This window comes from Pavona decussata, unplaced genomic scaffold, assembly GCF_977016875.1.
Source record: "Pavona decussata unplaced genomic scaffold, jaPavDecu1.1 SCAFFOLD_233, whole genome shotgun sequence".
In the NCBI taxonomy this organism is placed as follows: domain Eukaryota; kingdom Metazoa; phylum Cnidaria; class Anthozoa; order Scleractinia; family Agariciidae; genus Pavona; species Pavona decussata.
Genome location: NW_028145638.1, coordinates 3,000,001 through 3,023,659, shown reverse-complemented (window position 1 = coordinate 3,023,659; position 23,659 = coordinate 3,000,001). Strand labels below are relative to the sequence as shown.

General features: G+C 37.9%; 1 protein-coding gene and 2 long non-coding RNA genes across 6 annotated transcripts in view; 1 reads left to right on the top strand and 2 right to left on the bottom strand.

Moving 5' to 3' along the window:
• Window positions 1-572: 572 nt before the first annotated feature.
• Window positions 573-9,949, bottom strand: LOC146458401 (uncharacterized). Of its 3 annotated transcripts, none has more exons than XM_085090694.1 (5): window positions 9,721-9,949; window positions 3,487-3,564; window positions 2,468-2,755; window positions 1,291-1,578; window positions 573-1,127 (listed from the first exon to the last, which is right to left on the bottom strand). In XM_085090694.1, exons 3-5 carry the CDS (start codon window positions 2,517-2,519, stop codon window positions 1,090-1,092), a joined length of 378 nt encoding a protein of 125 aa, XP_084946820.1. In that variant the 5' UTR covers window positions 2,520-2,755; window positions 3,487-3,564; window positions 9,721-9,949; the 3' UTR covers window positions 573-1,089. The 3 variants fall into 3 exon arrangements, with proteins under 3 accessions (XP_084946820.1, XP_084946818.1, XP_084946819.1); XM_085090692.1 differs by lacking the exons at window positions 573-1,127; window positions 1,291-1,578; window positions 2,468-2,755; window positions 3,487-3,564 and adding exons at window positions 5,658-6,071; window positions 6,890-7,231; window positions 8,076-8,366; window positions 9,418-9,489 and having other exon boundaries at window positions 9,794-9,867; XM_085090693.1 differs by lacking the exons at window positions 573-1,127; window positions 1,291-1,578; window positions 2,468-2,755; window positions 3,487-3,564 and adding exons at window positions 5,658-6,071; window positions 6,890-7,231; window positions 8,076-8,366; window positions 9,418-9,489 and having other exon boundaries at window positions 9,721-9,846.
• A 2,291-nt stretch (window positions 9,950-12,240) lies between these two features.
• On the top strand, window positions 12,241-15,971 carry LOC146458400 (uncharacterized). Its single transcript, XR_014858186.1, has 3 exons — window positions 12,241-12,460; window positions 12,565-12,634; window positions 14,438-15,971. It is a non-coding gene; the product is annotated as an uncharacterized LOC146458400 (long non-coding RNA).
• A 358-nt stretch (window positions 15,972-16,329) lies between these two features.
• LOC146458399 (uncharacterized) overlaps window positions 16,330-23,659 on the bottom strand; it is a 28,766-nt gene continuing 21,436 nt past the window's right edge. Inside the window, exons 3-4 of one of the 2 annotated variants that reach the window (XR_014858185.1) lie at window positions 21,398-23,659; window positions 16,330-20,811 (exon numbers count right to left, since the gene is read on the bottom strand). The exon at window positions 21,398-23,659 is cut by the window's right edge and continues 1,761 nt beyond it. This is a non-coding gene — a long non-coding RNA (uncharacterized LOC146458399). The other variant, XR_014858184.1, reaches the window with a different exon arrangement.

The window sequence follows — 23,659 nt, the reverse complement described above, 5'->3', positions numbered from 1 at the left end:
TCTGGATTTTGCAGGAACGGGTATGGACTCTAGAAGCCAGGTCTAAAAATGGGTAAAAATTTTAGAGGGCACGTCTGAAAACGGGTACCAGAACGTTGCATATTTTGGTCTGAAGTTTGGAGAACCGGGCCACACATCCCCACCAAAAATTACGAGGAGTACTCTCCCCCCCCCCCCCCCCCCCGGCTAAGGGGAATGCAAAAAGAGTGAAATAATTGTTGAACTGAATTTCTTAAACTCATTAAAAATTCATGAGGAGAAAACAAAGGAAATCACCACCGTGAAGGAGGTTTGGAAATGTGATCTTATCATAAAATTTTGTGAACTTTTGATTCGAATTTCTCAAAGAATTATCAATAGTTTGAGAAGATATATCAAACACTCGAAAGAGTGTTTCTTTCTATTTCCAAACACCTCAAAATTGGTTAAAAAAAAAACTCGGCTGCGCCTCGTTTTTCCAGCCTACTTCTCGGTGTTTGGAAATTGGATGAAACACTCTTCCTCGTGTTTGATCTATTGAGATTTTTTAACGTGTAAATAAGACGCATTGCACCGTTTACTTTGACGTTTTAATGAGTTGTTTCCTTATCGTTTCTTACATTTTACCGTGCTTCTTAAAATGAATGTAACTTATCAATTTTTAACTTAAATACAAACCATCCGGCATAACATAAAACAACTACTCTCATTAACTGTTATATTACAAGCAGTTGGCGCGATTACCGCCTTTCATGACACTGAAGGAGGCTCGCAACCTTTTTTTCTTATACGTAGTTACTGTAACTTTGTTTTTAGATATTTATCCAGGAAGGTACCCCTCACGCTAGGTTGGCATTTCGCTCCACTGAAAGGAGGCAGTTTAAAATCTGCATATTCAGGCTTTTTTGCTGCCTCTTCCATGCTGTAGCATTGTATTATGCCGAGCTTCAAAGTTTGCGGTTTGACTTTCGGGGCAGCACAACCTTGAACTTTGTCTTTGCTGATCTCACAGGGACTGTTTTCAGCAACAAGGACAATAGACTGCCTGACTTTTGCGTCCGTGTCGCACACTGCTTTCCAGTAATATTTCGGCGTCACGACTATCTTATTTTACATTATATCTTTGCCTTCGTATTCGGCTCTGCCACCTAAAAGTAAGATATGACCAAAATGTTAGTCACTTAATATAGAAGTTTAGAACGAAAACAAATATCAGACTTGTAAACGCTCCACTTTTCCAACCATGAGGTTCGTTTATTAGGTCAGAAATCTCTAGCCAACAAATGTTGCAGCAATTTATCTGCATCCTACCTGTTCCAGTGAATATGTAAAACGTTCTCTCTTTTTTCTCGCTTGCGTACTTTTTCACAAACGCTTCCATGTTCTTCCAGTTCCCCTCGTTGAATGGTTGCCACTGTGGAGCAATGTTGGTGGTGATTAGGGTAAAACTGCGCTCACCGTTCTCCTCCGTATAATCTCCATTTGGAGCCAGATGTCCTTTGGCTAGAAACTGGGTTGAAGGGTTGTAATTGGGAAATAAACCACGTTGATTGTAAGGATCGTAGTCCTCCACAGTAGCGACAGGTATTCCGGCTTCGACTGGCAAAGAAAAATACAAATATTAATGGCCGAAGAAATAAGATAGAACATGTACTGAGATTGACATTCAATTACTATAGTGGAGTGGATTTAAATTTAGTGTCAAAAGTTATGCTCTGCGATTGGCTATAAAAACACTCGCGCATCTTTCTCAACCAATGAGAAGCAAAAACAAGCAATCGTGACTTGCTCGTACGCGTTTCAGTCGCGCGCTTGGCGCCGGTTACATGTCTTTGCTTCAAATTCAGATTGGTTGTTTGCGAATTTTACGGCTGTTTTTGATTGGCAATTACTTTGGTTTTGGTTTTACGACATTCAATTGAAAAACGCTTATTAAGTGCACGCAATGGCCGATTTATTGTGGTTGTTTGGTTCTGATTGATGCATTTTAACAATAGAAAGTTACAGAAGAAGAACTGTCGGCCTAGAAGTTACTCGCGGAAATCGGCTCTGTCCATAAACTTGCCATAAAAAAAGAACTCGATTCATATTTTTCCAACACGGACCTCACGCTAGTTCAATAACATATATATAGTGTCTCTATCAAATTAACGCTATGCTCGTTCCTTTACCGCATTTGTTGTAAAGCATAATTTTTCTGACGAAGAAATAGAATTTGTTGTTAGTCGAGTTACTGACCGCGTGTATTAGACACAAATTATTATGTTATTTTCCATCTGGAAATCGATTGAAGGGTAAAAGTCATATCATGCATACCTAAACATTGTCTACTGCCGATGGTAACAAGAAGGCTTGCATCCCAGTCTAAAAAACTATTAATAAACCACTTATAAACAGATTTGGAGTTCTAATGATTGTCTTAAGCTGGAGCCTAAGTTAGACTGTTTAAATAACTAGCCGTAAGTGTTTTTTGCTGTTGTTGTTTTACCTAAGCCTTGGTCTGTTTTCCAACGAGGATCGTATTCTCCTTTATCTATCATGTCTTTCTCCCCCTCAGTTCCACCACTTTCTAACTTGCGTCCCGTGGACTCTGGTATAAGTGTCTTTGTATCGTAGGAGGAAGCAAACAGTGCTCTTCCTTTATCGTACTTGCCATAACAGAGTTGCTAGATTCCGCAAGCGACTTTCTTTTCCAGGATGCCATCGTCTACCCACGCACCGAAAAGACACGCGTTAATGTCACTTAAAAACGATGGGTACGGGTCCTTGCCATTGCCTTTTTATGAGAAATAAATGAAAACATCGATTTTTCAACTTCTACAACCAACATGCTTGACAGTAGTTGTAAAGAACAAGATGATTAAGAACAAGATAAAAGCGGCTCAGAAATGACTTTGCTTCTTTTTAGCTTTAAGGCCGACGATGTAAAGGAATTTAGTGTACAGGGAAAAACTGCTTCATGAAATAGCTTTGTAAATATATATAAGAACTGCAGAATTACGTGCTTGACAGATGATGATGATGATAATGATGATGACAACGATGATAATGATGACGACGATGATGATTTAATCATCCTTTCCGCGGAAGGGGTTTTTCAAGGAAAATGACTAAAGGAAATAGAAATTTGCTTTTGTGTTGTGAGACTACTACTCTCTCAATAGACACTACTCTTTCTCTTTCTTAAGAACCAAAGTAGTTAATGATGAGTATGGTGAGAGCGGACAATTCATGATCCCTTCCAATAGCCGCAGCGCCTATTCAATTCTCTCCAGGGGCCCGTTTCTCGAAAGTCCCGGTAACTTACCGGGCCCGATAACTATATTTTGAAACGTTTTTTCGCCGATTATACAGTGATTACAGACGTGGTACTTGGCCAATGTTTTCATAGGATTATAAGATTTTAAAATTTAGTATTCAAAGCCAACAAAAATTGACTTTTGTTTAGAAACATTTATCACCAAAGACACTTATCGGGCCCGGCAAGTTACCGGGACTTTCACTTACCTACAGCTGGTTTAAGTAACAGGAAGAGCATAAAAGCCACAAAAATGTTCTTGCTCTTCATCTTCTGTCTCCTTTGATCTGCCAATCACGGAAAACAAGCAAAAAATGACCTGACATAATGTATTTTACAAATTTATCTTAGATTTTCTTTTTAACTAAACCCGGATTTCTGAGGCCATTCTAAAAGGCTTTCCAATCAGATATAAGGAACCTGTGGGTGCCCCTTGTACATACCAATGGTGATGATTTGTCAGTGGAGATTTAGATTAACCACGATGGACGATGACGACGCAGAAGAAAACTTGTTGTGAAACACAGATCTTTAGGACTTTGTCTTGGGACCTTGCCGCAGACTATTGCGTGGCTGATTGGTGTTTGGTTGTGGTTTTAAGAAAGGACTTACTACTTGTAGTAGCAATCTTTTACCGTGAATCTACTATCCCTACTTAAATAAACCACCCACCAACTGACAAAACTCAACGCTTATGCAAACGACAACTGACAATTCTTCTATTCTTGTGCTCTCTTGATAGTCACTTACTACTTGATGTGCAGGTTGCGAAAGCCTGGTTCCATGAATAGTGGAATGATCGTTAATGAGGCGAAGTATCAGACAATGGTCTTATGCGAAACATAATGTATTTTCTTTAACTGTTAAAAGGTCTTAAAAAGGCTAGTGGAATTTTCCGATTGCGATTATAAACTTAATGTCAATGATAATGCTGTATTTCTAAATTAGAATCAACTTAATGTTCTGATAAGATCTCAATTAAAATTATTCTGAATTTGGAGGAACACTCTTCTAAAACTTTATAGCGCCTTTTTCCAAGTCATTAATAATTTATGAAGAGAAAACAAAGGAATTCACTGCCACGAAAGAATGGGTGACCAATATTGCGTGACATTTTCACAATAGGTATGAGATGTGAGATGATAGATAGCCCTGTTTTTTCCTGTTCATGTGGATGGCCAACGAGGCGCAGGCGTGTAACACCGAGTTGGCTCATAAGCAAGATTGGAATACGTTATGGAGGAGCCTGAAATGAAGCCACAGGGTTTAATGAAAGATAAAACATTTGAAATGGCAGATGGTGGAAGACTTGGGAAGAGGTGGAACTCCATACACAAGAAACTCTGCATTCAGAGAAAGAGGTCTTTAAGACACCAGCGATAGGTACAGGTAAGATGCCCGCAAATTCTCTTACCACCCAATTAGGTGGGTCGCTCGAAGGTTCCTCGCAACAGATAGTTCGGTGACAGGTGTTGGCGGGTCGTCATCTATTGCCGGTACATACCACCATCTGTCAGCGGAGAATAATCCTTCATTGCACTTATGAAAGCTTTATTGATGTTTTCACCAAGGGCTGCCCCATTGCAGATAAGATCAGGATGCAGGATAGATTCCAGGTCACGTGAGGTTGTTTTCGCAGCCGATGAACCGAGGTATGTGAAATTTGGACGGTGCCTACTTTTGCTACTGCGCATACGTTCTGCGCATCTTAAGATACTCGTGTTTCCTATGGGGGGAGGGGGGGTGTCTACTAATACAGCGTATAGATTTTAATACAATAAAATCTGCAATTCCACAGCGACAAACCGATGAGTGGTGCCGGATCACTTGTAGACCTGGATCAGCAAATTATCTCAAATACAAAATATTAACGGCAGACTGATCCCAACGGCAGAGGTGACGAGCTTGATAGAACAAACAACAAAAGCTAGAATAACTGAAATATATTTGTTTTCTTGTATTATAGATTTTAACCATTTTTGTTTGAAAGTCTGAAAATGGGTCTGGAGTATGGATTCTGGAAAATAAACCAAACTGATTGCAAGGCTGACAATACGGCAAAGGGCTTATTTATCTGGGCCAATCAGTTCAACTAGTACAACTAGTCTTCTTCAGAATGTCTGAAAACGGGTAGCAGAAAATTATATATTTTGGTCTGAAATAGGGTCAGGGTTTGGAGAACCGAGCTGCACACCACCACCAAAACTTCCGTGGAGTAAACCCCCCCCCCCCCCCTCCTCTTCACCCCCTTAGGCTACGGGGAATGCAAAGAGGGTGAAATAATTGCTGAACCATCCATTTACTTTGACGTTTTAATGAGTTGTTTCAATTCAATTTCTTATATTTCTTATAATTTCTTACAACAACTTTTCTTGTTAACTGTCACATTACAAGCCGTTTGAGCGATTACCGCCGTTCATAACACAAAGGCTCGCAACTTTTCTACTCATACGTAGTTACTGCAATTTGTGGAGATATTCATCCAGGAAGGTACCCCTGACGTTAGGCTGGCAATTCGCGTCACTGAAAGGAGGCAGTTTAAAATCTGCATATTCAGGCTTTCCGGCTGCCTCTGCCAAGCTATGACAGTGCACTATGCCGCGGCTTTCAGTTTGCTGTCTGCCAGCACAACCTTGACCTCCGTTGTTGCTGATGTCACCGGGCCTGTTTTCAGCAACAAAGACAATCGACTGCTTGACGGCGACGTGCGGGTTGCACACTGCTTCAGTCCAGTAATATTTTGGCGTCCGAACTCTGCCATTCAACATGATATCTTGGTCGTTGGCTCTGCCACCTAAAAGCAATATGTAACCCAAATGTTAGCCTCTAATAATCAAAGACGTCTGGACCGAAAACAAATAGTAGACTTGTAAACGCTCAACTTTTCCAACCATACGGGGTTCGCTTAGAAATCCTGGCCAACAAACGTTACTGGAAATTTAGCGGGAATATAACAGTCCTGTTTAGCCTTTTCAAAACGTATGAACCAAATCATCAGTTAATAGATAGATAGTTTATTAATCAAAAACCTTGCAGCCACAGGCTGAATTACAACTGATTTACAATAAAATATATAGAAATGAACGAATGACAATACCAAGCTAAAAAAAGCTACTATAAAAGACAAAATAATAATGTAACACACTACAAACTACCCCAAGAGCCCATCATGATGCTAACCCAAGGGTCAGATTCAAGAAAGAAATTGAAAAAGAAAATGGCAATTTTTTTCAAGCCGCAGCCATTTGCATCCTAGCCATCTGCAACCAAAGACATTTAGTGTTAGTTTCCCTGTTCTAGTTAACAAAACTGAACGATTATTTGAACGCTACCATCGACACACACATAAAGTTTTGGCTTCATGTGTTACATGTGTTTAGCAATCCTTTCAAGTGTTATTTCATTTGCTTTTTTAGACTTCTTAGATGGTAAGAAAGGACGACATGTATTCCAAAAGCGATAGACTATTGTTAATGAACACCAGGCAGGATGCATCTAACTAACAGGAGGGTTTCGTTAATCTAGCTCCGGAACTCTGGAGTGGATTTCGCCTCAACTTTCCGTTTGCTTTTAAAATCTAGGGAAGCACTATTACTTTTAATAGAGAAATACCTGTCCCGGTGAATATATATAACTTTCTTTCTTCTCCTTGTACTTGTTGTTGCTGTTGTTGTTGTTGTTGTTGTTGTTGTTGTCGTTCGGGCTTGTTAGCATACGCTTTTACAAACGCTTCCATTTCCTTCCAGTTACCCTCGTTAAATGGCTGCCATTGTGGAGCAATGTTGGTGGTGATTTTGGTAAAACTGCGCTCACCATTAGCATCCTTAAAATCTCCGTTTGGAGCCAGATGTCCTTTGGATAGATACCGGTTTTGAGAGTTGTAATTGGGAAATAAACCACCTTGACTGTAAGGATCGTAGTCCCCCACAGTAGCGACAGGTATCGCGGCTTCGACTGGTAAAGATAAAAACAAATATTAATAGCTAAAAGATACTACTGAGATTGACACTCGATAGGACAGTGAATTATTTTAGTAAAATGGTTTTTCATTGAGAGTCGAAGTAACTTCGAGTTTGCTTTGGTTTTTGCTTTACTACGCTCCGTGATTGGTTTACTTTCTCAACGAATGGAAAGCAAGACCATAAACAATCGTGCCTCGCTCGCACGCATTTTTCCCGCGTTTGGCGCCGGCTACATGTATTTTCTTTGAATTCTGATTGGTTCATTGCGGTTTTTTAAGTCTGTTGTTATTGTGCAAATTATACCTTTGTTTTTATTTTTATTATTATTTTATTATTCTATTTTTGTTTTTATTAAAGCTCGATGACCGATGAATTTCGGTTGTTTGTTTTATTGTTGATATATTTGAACAAACTCGGAGTGTTTCTGTGAAGGGACTGTTGGCTGGTAGTTAACCGCAGAATTTTGACTTTTTTAAACAAAACCATGAAGAAGTTAAGCGAAGCGAAGTTTTGAGGGCTTATACGTTGTTTTTTTTTTAACGAACGTCAAATCGCCAAGAGAAACTATGAAGCCAAAGCCAGAGACAAAAACACTTTTTTGTTGTTTTTATTCAGCAGCTGCCAAATTTTCTTCAGAACAAAAATAACTGAAACTGTCAATTCTAATTTACAGCTCGCCAATTCGATCTTCTATGCTGAAAAGCTGAAACAAAAAAGACAAACAGTCATACAAGGTGGAAATACAAGGACAGCAACCTTTTTATTATTGGTCTTACAAAAATAAATGCGAGGCATCAGTTTAGTGCAAGGGTTCTCTCCAAAGCTAAAAGTGTTACCTAAGCCTTTGTCTGTTCTCCAGTCTGGATCGTAATCTTCTTTCGGATTTATCATCCCTGGTGCCCCCTCAGTACCACCCTTTTGTAAAACGTGTCCCGTGAACTCTGGTATAAGTGTCTGTGTATTGTAGCAGGAAGCAAACAGTGCTCTTCCTCCATTTTACGCACCATAACAGAGCTGCTGGTGTTGGCAAACGACGTTTTGTTTCAGGATGCCAGCTTGTACCCACGCTTTGAAAAGACACTCGTTAATGTCATTTGAAAAGGACCGGTACGAGTTATTCCCTTTGCCTATTTAAAAAAGGAAAATAAATTCAACTTCTGCAACCAAGATGCCTGATTGGTCAACCGTGACAGTCACTGCTTAGAACAAGATTATTCAGTTAATGCATGGCCACCAGAATTCAAAGCAGCTTAAAAATGATTATGAACGTTTGATCTTTAAAGGCGAGAGCGTAAAGAAATCAATTAATTTTATTATTATCTTTCAGCAACAATGGATAGAAAAAAAAATAGAAAATTGTGCTTGTTTTTAAGTTAATACAGTCAACTCTCTCGTAAGCGACCACCCTTGGTGCACGACAAAGTGGTCGCTTACGGCAGGTGGTGGCTTACGGGAAAGATGAACAAAATAAGCCCAATACTGGATTGATTAATTAATTACATAAAAACATTACCTTATCAGCTAAAATTAGGCAAATAGTTACATTTTCTACGGAGACAATGACATTTCTATTCTATGGCTTAAGGAAAAAAATTGAAAGCACTGGCATATTTCACGTTGAATAGCGCCAGAACAATCTATTCATTCTTGTGATGAAACTTTGTATAACATTTTGGAACAGATCTCTGTAACAATTCCCGTTTACCTACAGATCTAATTATAGCCACCTTCACTGTCTGTGAACTGTTATTATCTGTCAGCAGCCCTGAGTAGCATCGTTAAAAATTGAACTTTTGTCACTTCTGAGTAATGATTTACACATGATCATACGATTATGTTGGGTGGTCGCTTACCGGAAACAGAAAACAAAAGAATATGTCAAATTTCTGGCCTAAAAAGTGGTCGCGGTCCCTTAAGAAATTTGAGTGGTGGTCGCTTACGAGAGAGCTCTTGAAACAGTACTTAACTGAGAAACAAAACGGTTGTTTACGAAGTGGTCGCTTACGAGAAGTGGTAGCTCTGAGAGAGTTGACTGTAGTTGTTTAACCAAGAACAAAAGTAGTTAATTTTGACAGCAATTCAGAGAGTACAAAAAATCATGATCCCCTCCAATCACCGCGGGTATGGCACCCATTTAGCTTCACCTAGCCTCTACAGACATTATGAACCATCCCTTACCTGTTTTAAGTAACAGGAACAACACCAAAGCCACCAAAATTCGCTTGCCCTTCATCCTCTATCTTCTTTGACCTGTCCATTACGTAAAAAACAACCATCATGACCTAACAGAAGAAAACTTTACATCGAGCCATGCCATGATTAACGACATATTTGCCGCTTCAATTAGTTTTCCAGTGTTACGAAATCTTGAGATGACATTTTGCCGAGGAAAGACATTAGATTTTCTTTACAATTAAATCCGAATTTCGGAGGCGATTCCAAACAGATATGAAGAACCAGTGAGGTGCCCCTGATACATACCAATGGTTTTGATTCGTCAGTGGAGAAATGAGATTAACCACGATGGACGATAACAGCGTAGAAGAAAACTTACTGTGAAACACGGATCTTTAGGACTTTCTCTTGGGACTTTGGCGCAGACTTTTGTGTAGCTGGTTGATGTTTGGTTGTGGTTTTAAGAGAAGGATGCTATGTGACGCAATCCCATCGTTAAATATTGAAGCAAACGCTTTTAACGAGCAAGTTTGCGTGTTCAACTCCCGTAGCACTCAATCTTTTTGCTGCGAGTCTACGTTTAAATTTTGACTGGCCAAAACCAACTCTTTTTAAATGTAGCTACGTCCTAAAGTACTTACCAAAAGTTTCTCACCTACAGAAAAATCCCGAAATCGTGAATTTCAACTCTCCAAAATCGCCACTTTTTAGCTGGCGAACCTACCCCACCCTCCTGAGAAATCACCCGGAGCGACCAACGTAACATTAGAAAAAGTTTGACCAGTCTAATTGAAAGCTATTATCGGTCACTGATCAAACGCGCCACCTGGTTAACTGTGTTTGCAAGGGCCACTGCGACAAAATAAAAGTATCGGATCTTGTAGTGAAGGATCTAATCAGCAAAAAAATTGTAAAACAAATAATCTAAAAAAAGAGCAAGGCTAATTTTATGGTCAGGGAAGTATATTTTTCCAATATTCACCGAAAAGGCACGGCCTTTCTTCTTCAGGTATGTTTGAGACTGACCAATTTTCAGAAAATTGAACGAAAACTAAAAAAAAAAAATATTGACCGGCGTAAAAACGCCGTAACTAAGTGTAAACCAAGTGGTTTCAACGGTTTTTCACATCAACTCATAAATTTTTTGTGCATCGTCTTGGCGAAAGCAAATTTCAATTCAACAAGTTTGTTATTTTACATTCATAGTTCCTACAATCTTGGAAAGTTGAAATGAAAAATTAAGATCCCTCTCCCCCCCCCCCCCCCCCCATTTCTATGATGGAAAAATGGCACGTTTTACTTTGCGTGTGAATTCATCTTTGAGTTTGACGGGAGGAGGTGTTTAACTCCTTTTTTATTCTGTTCAAGATTGTAGCTTAGCTAAGGGCGTGAAAATATGAAGCATATATTTGAACTGCGGGTGACAGAAGAACGCAAGAAAGAAATGCTTTCTTTTCGCAACTGCTAAAGTTGCGTAAATGACTGAGAGGGTTTTCTTCTATTTAATTAGCGAAGGGAATAGGTGTCCGTGCGACAGGTTGTTGGTAACGCCTTCTCAAGTTAGGAAAATGTAGCCTGTAGAACAGGCGTTATTTTTTGCGTTTTTCAGGGGAGCAGTGGCAAGCACGAAAATATTCGCACCCCTTCCGTCGCGCGTGACTCGCGCTTCGCGCTCGCCTCGTGCTTGCCTCTGCTCGCCTGAAAAAACGCAATAATAATAATAATAATAATAATAATAATAATAATAATAATAATAATAATAATAATAATAATAATTATAATTATAATTATAATAATAAAATAAAATAATTTTACCTGTTCTGCAGGCTGGCTAAATGCGAATGCTAAAAGCGAAGTGATTCAAGGGAATCTTCTAGTATCGTTGTTTTCTATTCTAACATATTTGTAAAATATTTGTTTTTTTTATGCAAAGCTGACTAAACTTAAGGGGGGACTTAACCTAAATTGGAATGAAATTTGAAGAGGTTTTAAGAAGGGATAGAAGAAAGAAAATGATTTTTGGAACACCAACAGACAGTTGATACCCACGCAAGAGCACCCCAGGTTGTTAGTGGACTAACTTGGCGTCCGTCTATTAATTATTAACGACAAATTCTAATTTTAAAACTTCACTAACTCTTCAATATTTCTTATTTCTCTTAATTTAATCAATCCTTCTAGAAAAACTATCTCCTCCCAAGTATACACAAAAATCACCCAAAAATTCAGAAAACACCCCACAACATAGATTCATTAAAGCCATGTCAAGTGCGGTAAAATGGCGTCTACGTTAATTCCCCCCTTAATGCGTTAGCCCGAGCAAGCTCCTCTTCCCCGAGAGCTTGCTCGCAGGCTGATAACGCGCATGCAGATGACGAACAACTCTACGATTCTTGCTTTCTTCATCTTCGCATCGTGCCTGTATGTCACATTTTGGCTTAAAACGATCCCCATCTTTATCATTACTTCACGCGGTCTGCTCTCTCCGGTGGCCTGGGGAAGGGAAGGGAAGGGAGGGTAGGGGGAACAGTGGATCAGAGGAAATTATTGGTGATGGCGGATTGGCTGTCTGTCTTATTCCATAATTAATGACCAAAAGTCTATACATAAAACCGCATTGCAATGACCACGCTGCAACCAAAGCAGTCTCTTGGCTCCCCGCCTGGAAACACCCAGAAGGCTCTGCTAGCAGAGTGTTCAATACAATGATCTCCCATCGAGTGCGGGACCCGCAAGGATTCTGGGCCGGTTCTCCCCCATTCCTATGGCGTCAAGAAAACTCAGGCAGGCAGTGATAGTCCACCTGCTTGAAAAAATTTACAGATGTGCTGGCAGAGAAATCGATTCTATCGGCAAATCTGAATCAGTGGCCATATATCGCCGCCTGAATTTGATGCCAAGAGCCTACTCACTTGGACTGGGAATGAGTTTTGTCACGAGTTTTCCACGTGGTGTCATCTGTCATCACGTGTTTTGTTGACCCAAAAGGCTTTGCAACCCCATAACCAAACGTGGCCGCAAGCTTTCTTCATCTCTGAATTTCAAGGTATTTTATTTGAAAAATTTTGCGTTTTTACGTCGTTATAATTGTGGTTTAAGTTTTAAACGCGTTTAAAATGTGATGAAGAAACCATATTTGCCGTTTTTCAGGTGTTTGCAAGGTTCTAAGTTTGTGTTTGAACGCGACCTGACTCAGCTTTACGAGGAAAACATCGCGAAGGTAGGTGTTCTTAAAACATGAAATATCGGATAGCGTATCAAGTTATTTACGACTTTAAAGCTCTACGTAATGACAGAGTCTGATTAATTAACTCCTGGATTAAAGCTATAGAATAATTTAAAATTGGGGTAATTAACTTTGTAATGTTAGCGCCTTGTTTGAATTTCGCGGGGTTACGCGGGGAAGATACGATGAGAAGTCCGGGGGGGGGGGGGGGGAGTGGGGGTACTGCTCGCAATTTTTGGTGATGGGGAGGGGAAGTCCACCCGTTCTCCAAATCCTGACCCACTTTCAGACCAAGGTATGAATGATTTTCCAACACCAGTCTTACAAAATCCAATTGCCATTAATTTTTAAGATTTTCCGACCAAAATGACTCAAAAGCAATTCTTAGGTGCATCCATTAAAATTAAAAACATTGTACTGAAAAAAAATTGTACTGAAAATTAAGGACACAGATGTGCTTTGAAAACTGTGGAAAGCTGGTGCTTTGTGGTTGAAAAAGAGGATTTATAGGAAAATGCAAATTGACTAATTTGTGGAACATCTTGTCTTGTCTTGCTGTTTTCAAGCAGTTTTAAGTCTGGGATTGGGTATAAAAATCAGAGACTTTTGGTCTTAAATAGTATATTATTTACTGTTATAATTACCAGCGGTGTGAAGAATTTAGTGAACAAGTCTGAGATAGGGAAGAGATTTTTGTCATCTAATCTAAAACACTGTTGCAAAATGCCGCTTGACATGGTGTTGGTGTAGGGTAAGGTCTTCAGAGTCCCAGTGGTGCACTACCACCAACAATATCACTGAGTAACCTCCCTCCCCTTGGTGATGCAAAGGGCAGGCCATATTAATGTAAGTCCCAAGTTATGTGACAAAGAGCATGATAGAATTAGAGTTAGAGTTGTAACGTTTTTGCAAACAAGAACATATGAAAAATAATACCATTAACGTGACCATGTGGTAAAGCTGTGTTAGATTTTTGTGGGGGGTTTAAAAGGAGTTTATATACAGAATTTCAAATTGTGCAAGTTTTGTTCTTCTGTAAACATATATATGGTTAAGTGTAATTTACTGTAGATAATGACTTGGAGCAAGTTTGCTCCCTAGTGGGGTGGTGTAGCATGGTGTTAGGGTTTATTGGTGTACAGTTTGGTGTGCTGGTAGCGTGTTAGTGTTCATGTGCTTGTTGTTGTTGCATTACTGTTTGGGCCTGGTCCCGGACTGCAGGTGGTTGCATGGCCGGCAGTATTCTCATGCGGTTTATGCGTACACCTTTACTGTTCGGAATTTTACTCTACTCAGTGTTTTTGGTGGCATTTTTGGTTTATCACATTTTGCAGGTCTTTTCTTTCCCTCCTTTCCCTTACGGTAGTGTTTAAGTTTGTTAGTTTGGGGTTGGGATTGGGGTTAGGGTTAGTTCTATGTCTTAGCATGGTGTTGACGTGTTAGTGTTGCCACTGAGCTTCTAGTCTTAGGGTGACAGGTGTTATGGGTGAGGCTGGGTTGTGGGTGGGTGCCTGTGGCTGGGTTGCGGGTAGGGCACAGGCTTATGGGGTCTTCTACCTACCTGGGTTTGGGTTGGCGGTACCAGCCCCCTGGTTCCTGGGCACTCAATCTCCATTGGCATTAAAGAACAGTACAATAGACTTGGCATTTGGGGCATACCTGGTGATTTGTCTGCCTTGGTTTTTGAGGTTTTTTCTTTCTAAACAAATCGTGTATATCTATAAAACAACAATAATTGTTGTGCAAAATTTGAGTCACTGGGCCTGATTTTTTAATGTCTGCATATTTGTATTACAGGGTCAGAGGCACGATGAGATGATGGAAGATGTGCACTGCTCAAGTGGTGACCAGCTGGACAGTGTAGATTATCTTTTGTTTTGTTCTATCAATAGTGAACCAAGCATTAAAGGAGAAGTGTTGTGAAATGTGCAAGCACGCAGAGATAGCAGTACAAATTTTGTACTGCTATCTCAACAACAATCAAATTGAGCTTCGAACAATAATTATTATGTAATGGACAAACAACAAAATTTAAAATGGTCAGGTTTTTGGATTTGAGACTAACAACACTTCTCCTTTTGATTTAGGCATGCAGCTATATTAACAAAGAAAGTGCATGATTACATGTAATTCCCCCAGCTATGTGAACACAATTAGTCAGAGGGTTTTTACTAGAGACTGTTATATGTCTACTGACCATTCAACTTGTATGCAGATTTGTAATAGGGCCCGCACAGGCAAAAATTGAAATTGCTTTTGTGTTGTGATATTGTGTGGTTCCAGAAAATATCCATACCCCCCACGGAAGGTCAATGGAAATTCTGAGGAGGAGGGGGGTTAATAGATGGAAATTTCCGAGGGGTTGGGGGATGTCCATATGAATGATTTCTCCAGAGGGTAAGGAAATTCATGAAAAAGTTGTAAAATTGACACAAATTTTCAGTCGCCAGTGCGAAAAAATATTTTAGGAAAAAAGGGAAAGGATTCTGCAGAGATATTTCCATCCAGTGAATATTGAATGAACATTGCAGTTGAAATTTGATCCGGTACTGAAATCAAAACTTTCCCAATGTATGCAAATTTCGGTGAAGATTAAATTCTGTGGGACATAAAATAGTGACGTTTATTTACTTACATAAAAACATTGAAAACAGGAACTTTTTTTTTCTTGAATTCATTTCATTTAAGAACTCAGTACAGAGATTACTATTAAGTGCCGAGACGTGAACTATGGACTAAAAAATTATTCATTTGAAGTTTTGATTATTTAACTAAAACTGTCAACAACTCATCCATATAGCACAGTGGCTTTCTTGTGCATGCAGCCAGTTTTTGACTGGGTTTTCAAAGTCCTTCATACTATTTGAAAAAATCCAGCATCAATATACAACTCGTTCATAGCAGTTTCTTTGCGGTAAATTCGCAAACACTTTCCTGTGGATGTCATTACAAAAATATGGAATTTGCAAAGGTGAAAAAGAAAAGTTGGAAATTCCTGGGGGGTGGGGGGTCGTCAAAGAACCCCCTGGAACAGGGGGGTATGGATATTTTCTGGAACCACATATTTCATGGTTTAAATTTGTGCTGCGAGAATGGGGATTTGTAGTCAAACACTGTCTTTGTACATGTAGCTGTATCTCCAAGTAAAGTTCTGCTGTCCCACGTCTGCATCCAATTATCAGACAAAAGACCAACTGTTACTTTGGTTGTCTTTTTTTTTTTTTTATTATTTTTGCATTCTGAAGACTTGATGACATTTATTGAAGTTTTGGCATGCAAGAGTTAAGAATGATCAAGGTAGCAATACCTCTGAACAGAAATTTATTACAAACCACATTAAACCACAAACCACAGTAACTGAGTCCAGGAAATTCCTTCACTCAATGAAGGTTACCAGATAAAACTTGAATGTGATCTCAGAAAAGGATTTTTTTCTCTGAAAGTGACCATTTAGACCATTATACTAGAGATAAATAATCCATCTTAGATGGACTTGGGCAAATGTTGCTATGACTATTGACACTGCCAACCACTGTGATTTGAATGTCCATGAGAACTGCCAAAAATTTTGAAGGAAAAGTACAGAATAACTGTTTGGATGTGCTTTGTAACTCTTTAATTTTTGGATCACAAATTTAAAAAGAAACAACTGAGCATGCAATTGTATGAAACTTGAAAGGTGCCTTAAATGGGTGGCCACATTTTAGTTTCTAAAAGCTTAACAATTTGAACTGCAGGAGCAGGAAATATAATGTTCACAACCAATATAAAAGAGGATGTCTGAAGCTTTAGATTCTCATGCATAAAAGATTTGCACCATAGGCTCAAATTATTTGAAAGTGACATATAACAAGTGCCAGATCTTCAACTTTGTCACTCTGAAGACTGTTTTACTTAATTCATAAAGATGACATGGATGCTTTTCATGCACGGATACTGACACAGCACAATAACTGTTTTGCTTGGATGATGAAAGAAATATAAAAAATTGCTCGATTTTCCATCCATTGGAATTATTAAAAATATACAATCAGTGTTCTGGAACGCAACCCAAACCAATCTACACACATCACAAAGCTGCATCACACTGTAGGACATTTTTATCATCGTAGAAACATGATGTCATCATGCCAATCACTACAAATTGAAATAAACATTTAAACTGTATGTGGGATATCAGTAAACTTGGGTGTACTGTAGACAAGCAGAACTTTACTTGGCTGATGTGTGTTTATTTTAATAAAGAGCAGATTGATATTTTGACCCAAACGGAACAAAATTTCTTTTCTCAGAATTTAAAGATAAGCACTTGATTTTAGAATAACACTACTTTCATTTCTCCAGAACAGATTATTGTATTTTTTGTTTTTCACTTCTAGCATTAAATTGAATACTATGATTGTCCACCTCTGGCCTCATGTGAAATAACAAATGTTGATTGATTCCCGGTATGTTTTTTTGTTATGCCACCACAAATCAGATCACAAGATGAAACCACAACAAAAGAAAAGAGACTGTCGGCAATGAAACAGATTTTGCTTTGCAAAACATTTCTTTCCTTTTTAGCACTGATTTCACTGTTTTGTGACCTTCAAAATCAAAACATGTTTGGCAAAGTTCTTCCTTTAAATAAGTCAAAAGATGCAATCAAACTTGTTAAGCCTCATAAACAGACAATTCTGTAACCAAAATGCCAGTAAAACTCACTTGGACAAAAGCTTTGGAAGTGAAAATTAAAGCTAAGAAACTTCAAAAATTAAGCTAAGTGATAAACTCCATGGAGAATTTATTGTGGTGATGACTTAAACTATAGCTTGTAAGCCAATTTTCTTGAACTCAAAATTCTTCTCATTGTATTAGTTGTTGACACAAGGAATCCAACCAAACTGCGAGTCTTATGGACAACCATTTGAAGTTTACGAAATATCAGGGAATGAATAAGAATACCGGAACATTTAACATTTGTTATGTCAAGTGAGGCTTTCGTTGGATGATAACAATATTCAGTTTAAGTTTGAAATGCAATCTACTCAGGATGCGTAGACAATTTGAATGAAGTAATTTGTTTACAATTTTTGGTAAAAATTCAGGAAATTACTTTGTCACAAGCAAAACATTTAAGGACTCTCTGTATAGATATCACACTATTGCCATGGAAACAGGCAAAAGGAATTATAGCTGAAATCAAAGTGCTTGGCAGTTTGAGATCAAGACAGAAAAAAACATTTTTTTTATTAATTTTGATAACATTATTTTATCAATCTGCCCGTTATTAAAATGGGGCTGGTTATGTAATCATTGCCAGGTTGTAACATGCTTACATCAGATATGAAGACCTGCTTACAGTTGTGTAAAGAGTAGATAACATTATCCAGCAGAAAAGTAGCTATCCAGTGGATAAAATGTTAGTTGAGTACATTTTATTTGCTAGATAGTGGTTTATCTGCTGGATAAGTTATCCACTCTTTGAACAACTGGGGCCAGAATGTCTGTTGTTAGCATAAGCCCAGCATTGATATTTATGTAGCTATCCCCAGGGCTTTGAAGTGTCTACATGTCCTATGGCTATTCCCTTTCTTATTATCGCTACGATGTGTAGGCAAGTGTCCCAAGCCTGCCTGATTCTGATGCTTTATCAGTATAGCTGCCATTTGTTATGCACTGTCTGAGCCTTTCAATTTAGGTGGGACACTTGTCTATGCATTGTGGAGTTTTTAAGTAAACAAATAGTCATGGGCCATGTAGACACTTAAGGTTACACTAAACCTTTTTGATTGTGTTAAGCGCAATGACCAGTAAGCGCTCAGCTTTAGAGCAAAATATCCAAAGCTGTACATCATTTTAAAGTTTAAAGAATGGAGAATCTTAAGAAATCAAACTTTCTGAACTCAAAACTGTACCCACTACAAGACCTTAACTGGAAATTTAGTGAGGAATATAAATGTGAATTACCTGCGCAACCATTTCACTTAACTTAACATCCGGTGATTACATGATGTTTGGCAGGTGTTGGCCTCTAAACAGTGCAAGGGATTTTTGAAGTTTGCTTTAGTTTTGAAATTATAACCTCAAATGTAAAAAAGGCAGTCAGAAATCAATTGTTAAACTTCAAGTAGCTGTTACTTTGTTTTGAAAACTTTGTCAGGGATTTTTGACATCAGTTTTAAAAATAAAGTAAAAGTGACTTGATTTGTGATTTATGTCCACCATTTTTTGCATCTGAGTTTGTAAATTCAAAACAAAAGCAGACTTAAAAAATTCCCAGACAGTTTTAGACTGGATGTTTAGTAGAGTGAAGTGCATGGGTAATTCACGTTTATAAACCTCAGTAAATTTGTAGTTAAGGTCTTGTAGCGGGTACAGTTTTTGTTTTAAGGAAGTTGGCTTTCTTACGTTTCTCTTTTCGTTAAGCTTTGAAATGATGTACAGCTTTGGATACTTTACTCTAAAGCTGAGCGCTTACAGGTCTTTGCGCTTAACACAGTCAAAAAGGTTTAGTGTAAGTTTGCTTGGTTCACTATTGTTAGCAGACAAAAACAACACGCACTAAATTTGCAGTGAAAAAAGGTTTATTTTGTTTACAATGAGAAAAAAAAAATGAATTAAAAAAAAATCTAGCCAACCACCTCCCTGCCTTTTGGGTTGCTTCCGCTCTGGTCTGAGTTGCTCTGTGTTCTTTTGTCCTCATTAAATATTCCAACTTTAAAATCCTGTTAAGTTTTATCTGCTCTCCCAATTTCTAAGGGGTGATGTGAACACTGGGAGATTCCCTGTTGATCCACAAGTGGATATGACAACATGGAGGCTCGTGAGGGTTTGTTTCCCTGTCCTCTAGAGTCCAATCCAACATTGCCTGGATACCACAATTCCATTATTTTTGTTTAAGTGTCAATCAGTTTGGAACATGCTTGTTTCATAATTTGGCAATTCGGTGAAATAAAATAAACATTTCCCCTGAATGTTTGGTGTTAAATCTTCCGCTGTCTTGGATGAAAAAAATAAGCGTCACTGTTCTAGAGCAAGGTCGGCGTTTCATCATAGGAGGAGGAGGACGAGGCTGGTTCAGCGTGCCGTCTACCATTTCCCCGGCCGCACCTTATCATACAGCAAATCAAAGAGCACCATAAAGTCTCGTGGAGGGTAGTTCTTTCTATGAAGCTGCCAAAAGCGAAATTTGCCGCCCCTAATCCCGCCATTTTATAGTCGCAAAATCCAAGCAGAAAAAAATTTAATGCGTGAAAGCGCTAAATTGTAAAGAAAGCCTAATTTCCCGGTTAAATTTTTTTTAGAGTTTGAACTGCGAAATGGCGAAATGAAATTATGCGCACAGCTTCGGATGGCGTAAAAAACGCGTGCAACATTATGCTAATTTGCGGTGATGAAAAACAATCGAAGAATTTCAAAATGGTTGGCCGTATGGTACTAAAAGTTTTTGTTTTCAATTCGTCTTGTTTTTTGAACCTAGTATTCGTGGTTATGAAACGGTTTTGGGCATTCGAAGTCAAAAAATGTTATGAAAGCTGTCAAATGTTTTGAATGCATTTAAAATTTGTAAGCATGCATAATTTAGTGCGGGCCGTGAAAAGAAATTTCTTGTTACGATTTTGTTAGCCAATTTATTTTAAAGAAATGAAAAGTTAGGCTTATTGCAAATCAATTTTCTGGAATTATGTATCAAACAAAGGAAGAATTTCATCCGATTTCCAAACCCGAGAAGTGGTTTGAAAAAAACGAGGCGAAGCCGAGTGTTTTTTTAGACCAACTTCGGGGCTTTTGGAAATCGGATGAAACTCTTTCGAGTGTTTGATATAGCTTCTCAAACCATTAATAATTCTTGGGGAAATTCAAAGAGAAAGTTTACCAAATTTTATGATAATTTAAATCACATTTGCCAAACCGCCTTTACGGTAATGATTTCCTTTTTGTTTTATGAATTATTAAGGCTTTGAGAAAGAAATTTGAATTGTGACATCATTAGACAACAGAACATCTGTAAGAATTTTGCTTTGCTTTGTTTTGTTTTTTTAATAAAAAAGTAAATAATTAAAAAAAAAAAAAAGATCCAAGATAGGACCAACTAAATTCTTTAAACTGTTGTGTCACATGATGTCATAGTGCATTTCCCTGTCAATTTCATCTGATCACAGCCAGCCCAAACACTATACACGAATCTGAACAAAATTCATCAAGAAATTCTTTTATGAATACAGTAGCCGTGTTCCTACAGGAATTATAGTTGGAGACAGAAGGTTAATTTTCAACAAAACTGTAAGATGTTTTAGACAGAAACTTTGTGAAAAGGATAATTGATCATTTTGGTGGAAACCCCATAAATAAATAAGCCCCATCAGGCAACTGGTATATCAGAGATTATAAAAAAATAAATAAATAAATAAATAAAAAATAAAAGGATAATGCCCAAGGATGAAAGATTGTCTAAAAAAGTAAACAGTTGGCCCAGAAACAAAGCTTCAAGGGCAACTGTGAAATTTTGAGGATAATCTCTAAACTGAGGGCATTATCATCTGATATACCAGTAAACCAGAAAGGGGTTTATTTATTCAATAACCCTCTGATTAATTCCTTAAGCACGTACACTTAAAAGTGGAAAAGAAAAAACAGCCAGTGCTAGTCATAGCATGACTGCAGGAAAATAAACGTAAACTGACTAGTTTGTTTGTTTGGATTGAAACATCTAAAACCTAAAACTGTGATGTTTTCTTTGTTTTTTTTTTCTCATTGAAAAAATTGGGCAACGGTTAGTGTCTGATAAACACTGTCTTATTTTGTACTATGTGACGTGTTTTGTTAATCAGTGGGTTACAATAATAAATAAACAATTGTTTGTCTCATGACGTTGTTACTTAAGTGGTAGATCACAATCTTCTACCACTTAAGTGACTACATTGTGAGACAAACAATATTATTTTATTTATTATCAAAGAAAATTATGGTTGGTATATTTTAGTTCACAATTTTTCACTGGAAGGAAATGATCAATAAATTTTTGGCATAAAATTTGGTGATTTTACAAACAAAATTTGAAAGGGCAGTACCCTTTGTTTATGGTTTGATAATGAAGAACTTTGGAAAATGTTCTGGGTCAAAGTTAAGAATTTGGAATACAAGGATTTTGCGACTGCAGAAAGTGTTCAATGCGCAGAAAAAACTTGATTAGGCAGCAACACAGCAGAGAATCCCCTCAACAAGGCTTTCAGCTCAATCCGAATTGCTACATGTTAGTCGACAGAGAGGGGCGTGCAGGGTCGCCAGCCCCTTAATGTCCCCCCTATCACCATCCATCAGAGTAGCCTGACCATAGCCCCGTCCCTAAACACCTAAGTTTTTCATCCATGACAGTGGAAGTGAAACAAGCATCTCGCCCAAAATAACTTTCCCCTGCAATAATTTAGCAATGTGGTATCCAAGCAAAGCTGAATTAAACCCAGAAGACAAAGGAAACAAACCCTCACCTGCCTCCATGTTGTCATGTCCTCTTGTGAATCAACAGTGAATCTCCCAGTGTCCACATCACCCCTCAGAAGTCAGTTGATCAGAATAAACCCTCCAGGATTCTCGGTTGGAATATTGCAGAGGACGCCAGAAACACAGACCTTCTCAGAGCCAGAGTTTCCACAACCCAGTGGCAGGGAGATGGTTGGCTAGATTGTGAGTGTGCTGCCAGTTTGTGTTACCTACTAATAAAACTTAGTAAAAGCAATAAATTATTATAGATTAACAAATCAAGCTCATTGACAACAAAAAATTAGAAAAGATCCCTCAGCCACTAGTTTTATTTTCCCAATCCTTACAGGTTTTCCAGAGAAAAACCAGAAATAATTTTATGCAACAGTTGAAGTTGATTTCTTTGATTAGCTGAGGTGCCATTTTTTGACCAAGGCCAACACTAAAAATTTCATTTTCAATTAAATACTGTGTATAATTTGTGGAGAGTGGCTGAAAGATATCATCTGTAATGAAAAACCCACAATAAACCATTTCTTCCTAGACCTATCACCTATAAAAGCTTAACATAATTTCAGTGTCAATGAGCTTGAGTTCTACAAAAAAAAGGAAGCAGAATAATAATTATTGCATCTATGTATGGAAAAAATTGTTTTTGGTTAATTTGTTTCATTATCCCTGAAAGCCCCTTATGGAGAGAGGAAAAAATTTAAGTAATGAAAACTAAACGAACATTTTGTAAAATAATGTGAACAATGTGTCCAAGAAAATTAAAATAGTTACCTAGTGCTCCATTTTTGCATAACAGGAATTACTTGATATATTTATAAGCTGCTTCCTTTGTTTTGAAATGAGTAAAACAATACTTAGACCAACTATAACTACCCAGTCATGATCATGTTGAGCATTAAGTGTATTCTACTGTAAATGACAGCATAGTCTGTTTGTCGTGTAATGCTAAGCATATACAAACTGGATGTAAATTCTGATCTGACATCTGTGTGGAATAGTCTAACACTGTTAAATGAGATATCATTTCACAGTGGAGACAAAAAAAGAATGAATTATTGTCACCACCATTTCAAATGCTGCATTGTTTCAGTACTGTCAAAAGCTAATTTCCTTTCCAAATTTATTAATGCTTAATGCATTGTACATTTTTGTTCAACATGATCATGACTGAAATATGTAGGTCATAATAAAGTGTAAATTGAAAACAGCGATGGACACTGCTATTTACATTAATTTTGAATGATAAATGGCATAACAGGCGAACCCTGAACCTCAAAATTTCAACCAACAGTTATGTTTAACATGTAATTTGATCTCAATAATTATTAGAAGAATCAATAAAATTTTTTTTTCTGTCAGTTCAAAAGGCCTTGTTGAAGGCTTGTGATTGGTGAGTTTCAAGGTATCTTGACCTCTTTATTTTCTGTTGGTTGTTGTCACAATAAATATTATTGCAACCAAAATTCTTGGGTGGCTACAAGTTGGATTTGAACAGAAGAATTTGCACTTCACTTTGGCTTTTCAGTGGAGTTTAAGACTCAT

What these genes read in the sequence shown, in the direction of transcription:
- LOC146458401 (XM_085090692.1), bottom strand. Translation starts at nt 8,130, where the DNA reads ATGATAAATCCGAAAGAAGATTACGATCCAGACTGGAGAACAGACAAA. An exon ending in GAGAACAGACAAAGGCTTAG is followed by an intron (nt 7,232 to 8,075) that starts GTAACACTTTTA and finishes TATCTTTACCAG; the next exon opens with TCGAAGCCGCGATACCTGTC. An exon ending in ATATATATTCACCGGGACAG is followed by an intron (nt 6,072 to 6,889) that starts GTATTTCTCTAT and finishes TATTGCTTTTAG; the next exon opens with GTGGCAGAGCCAACGACCAA.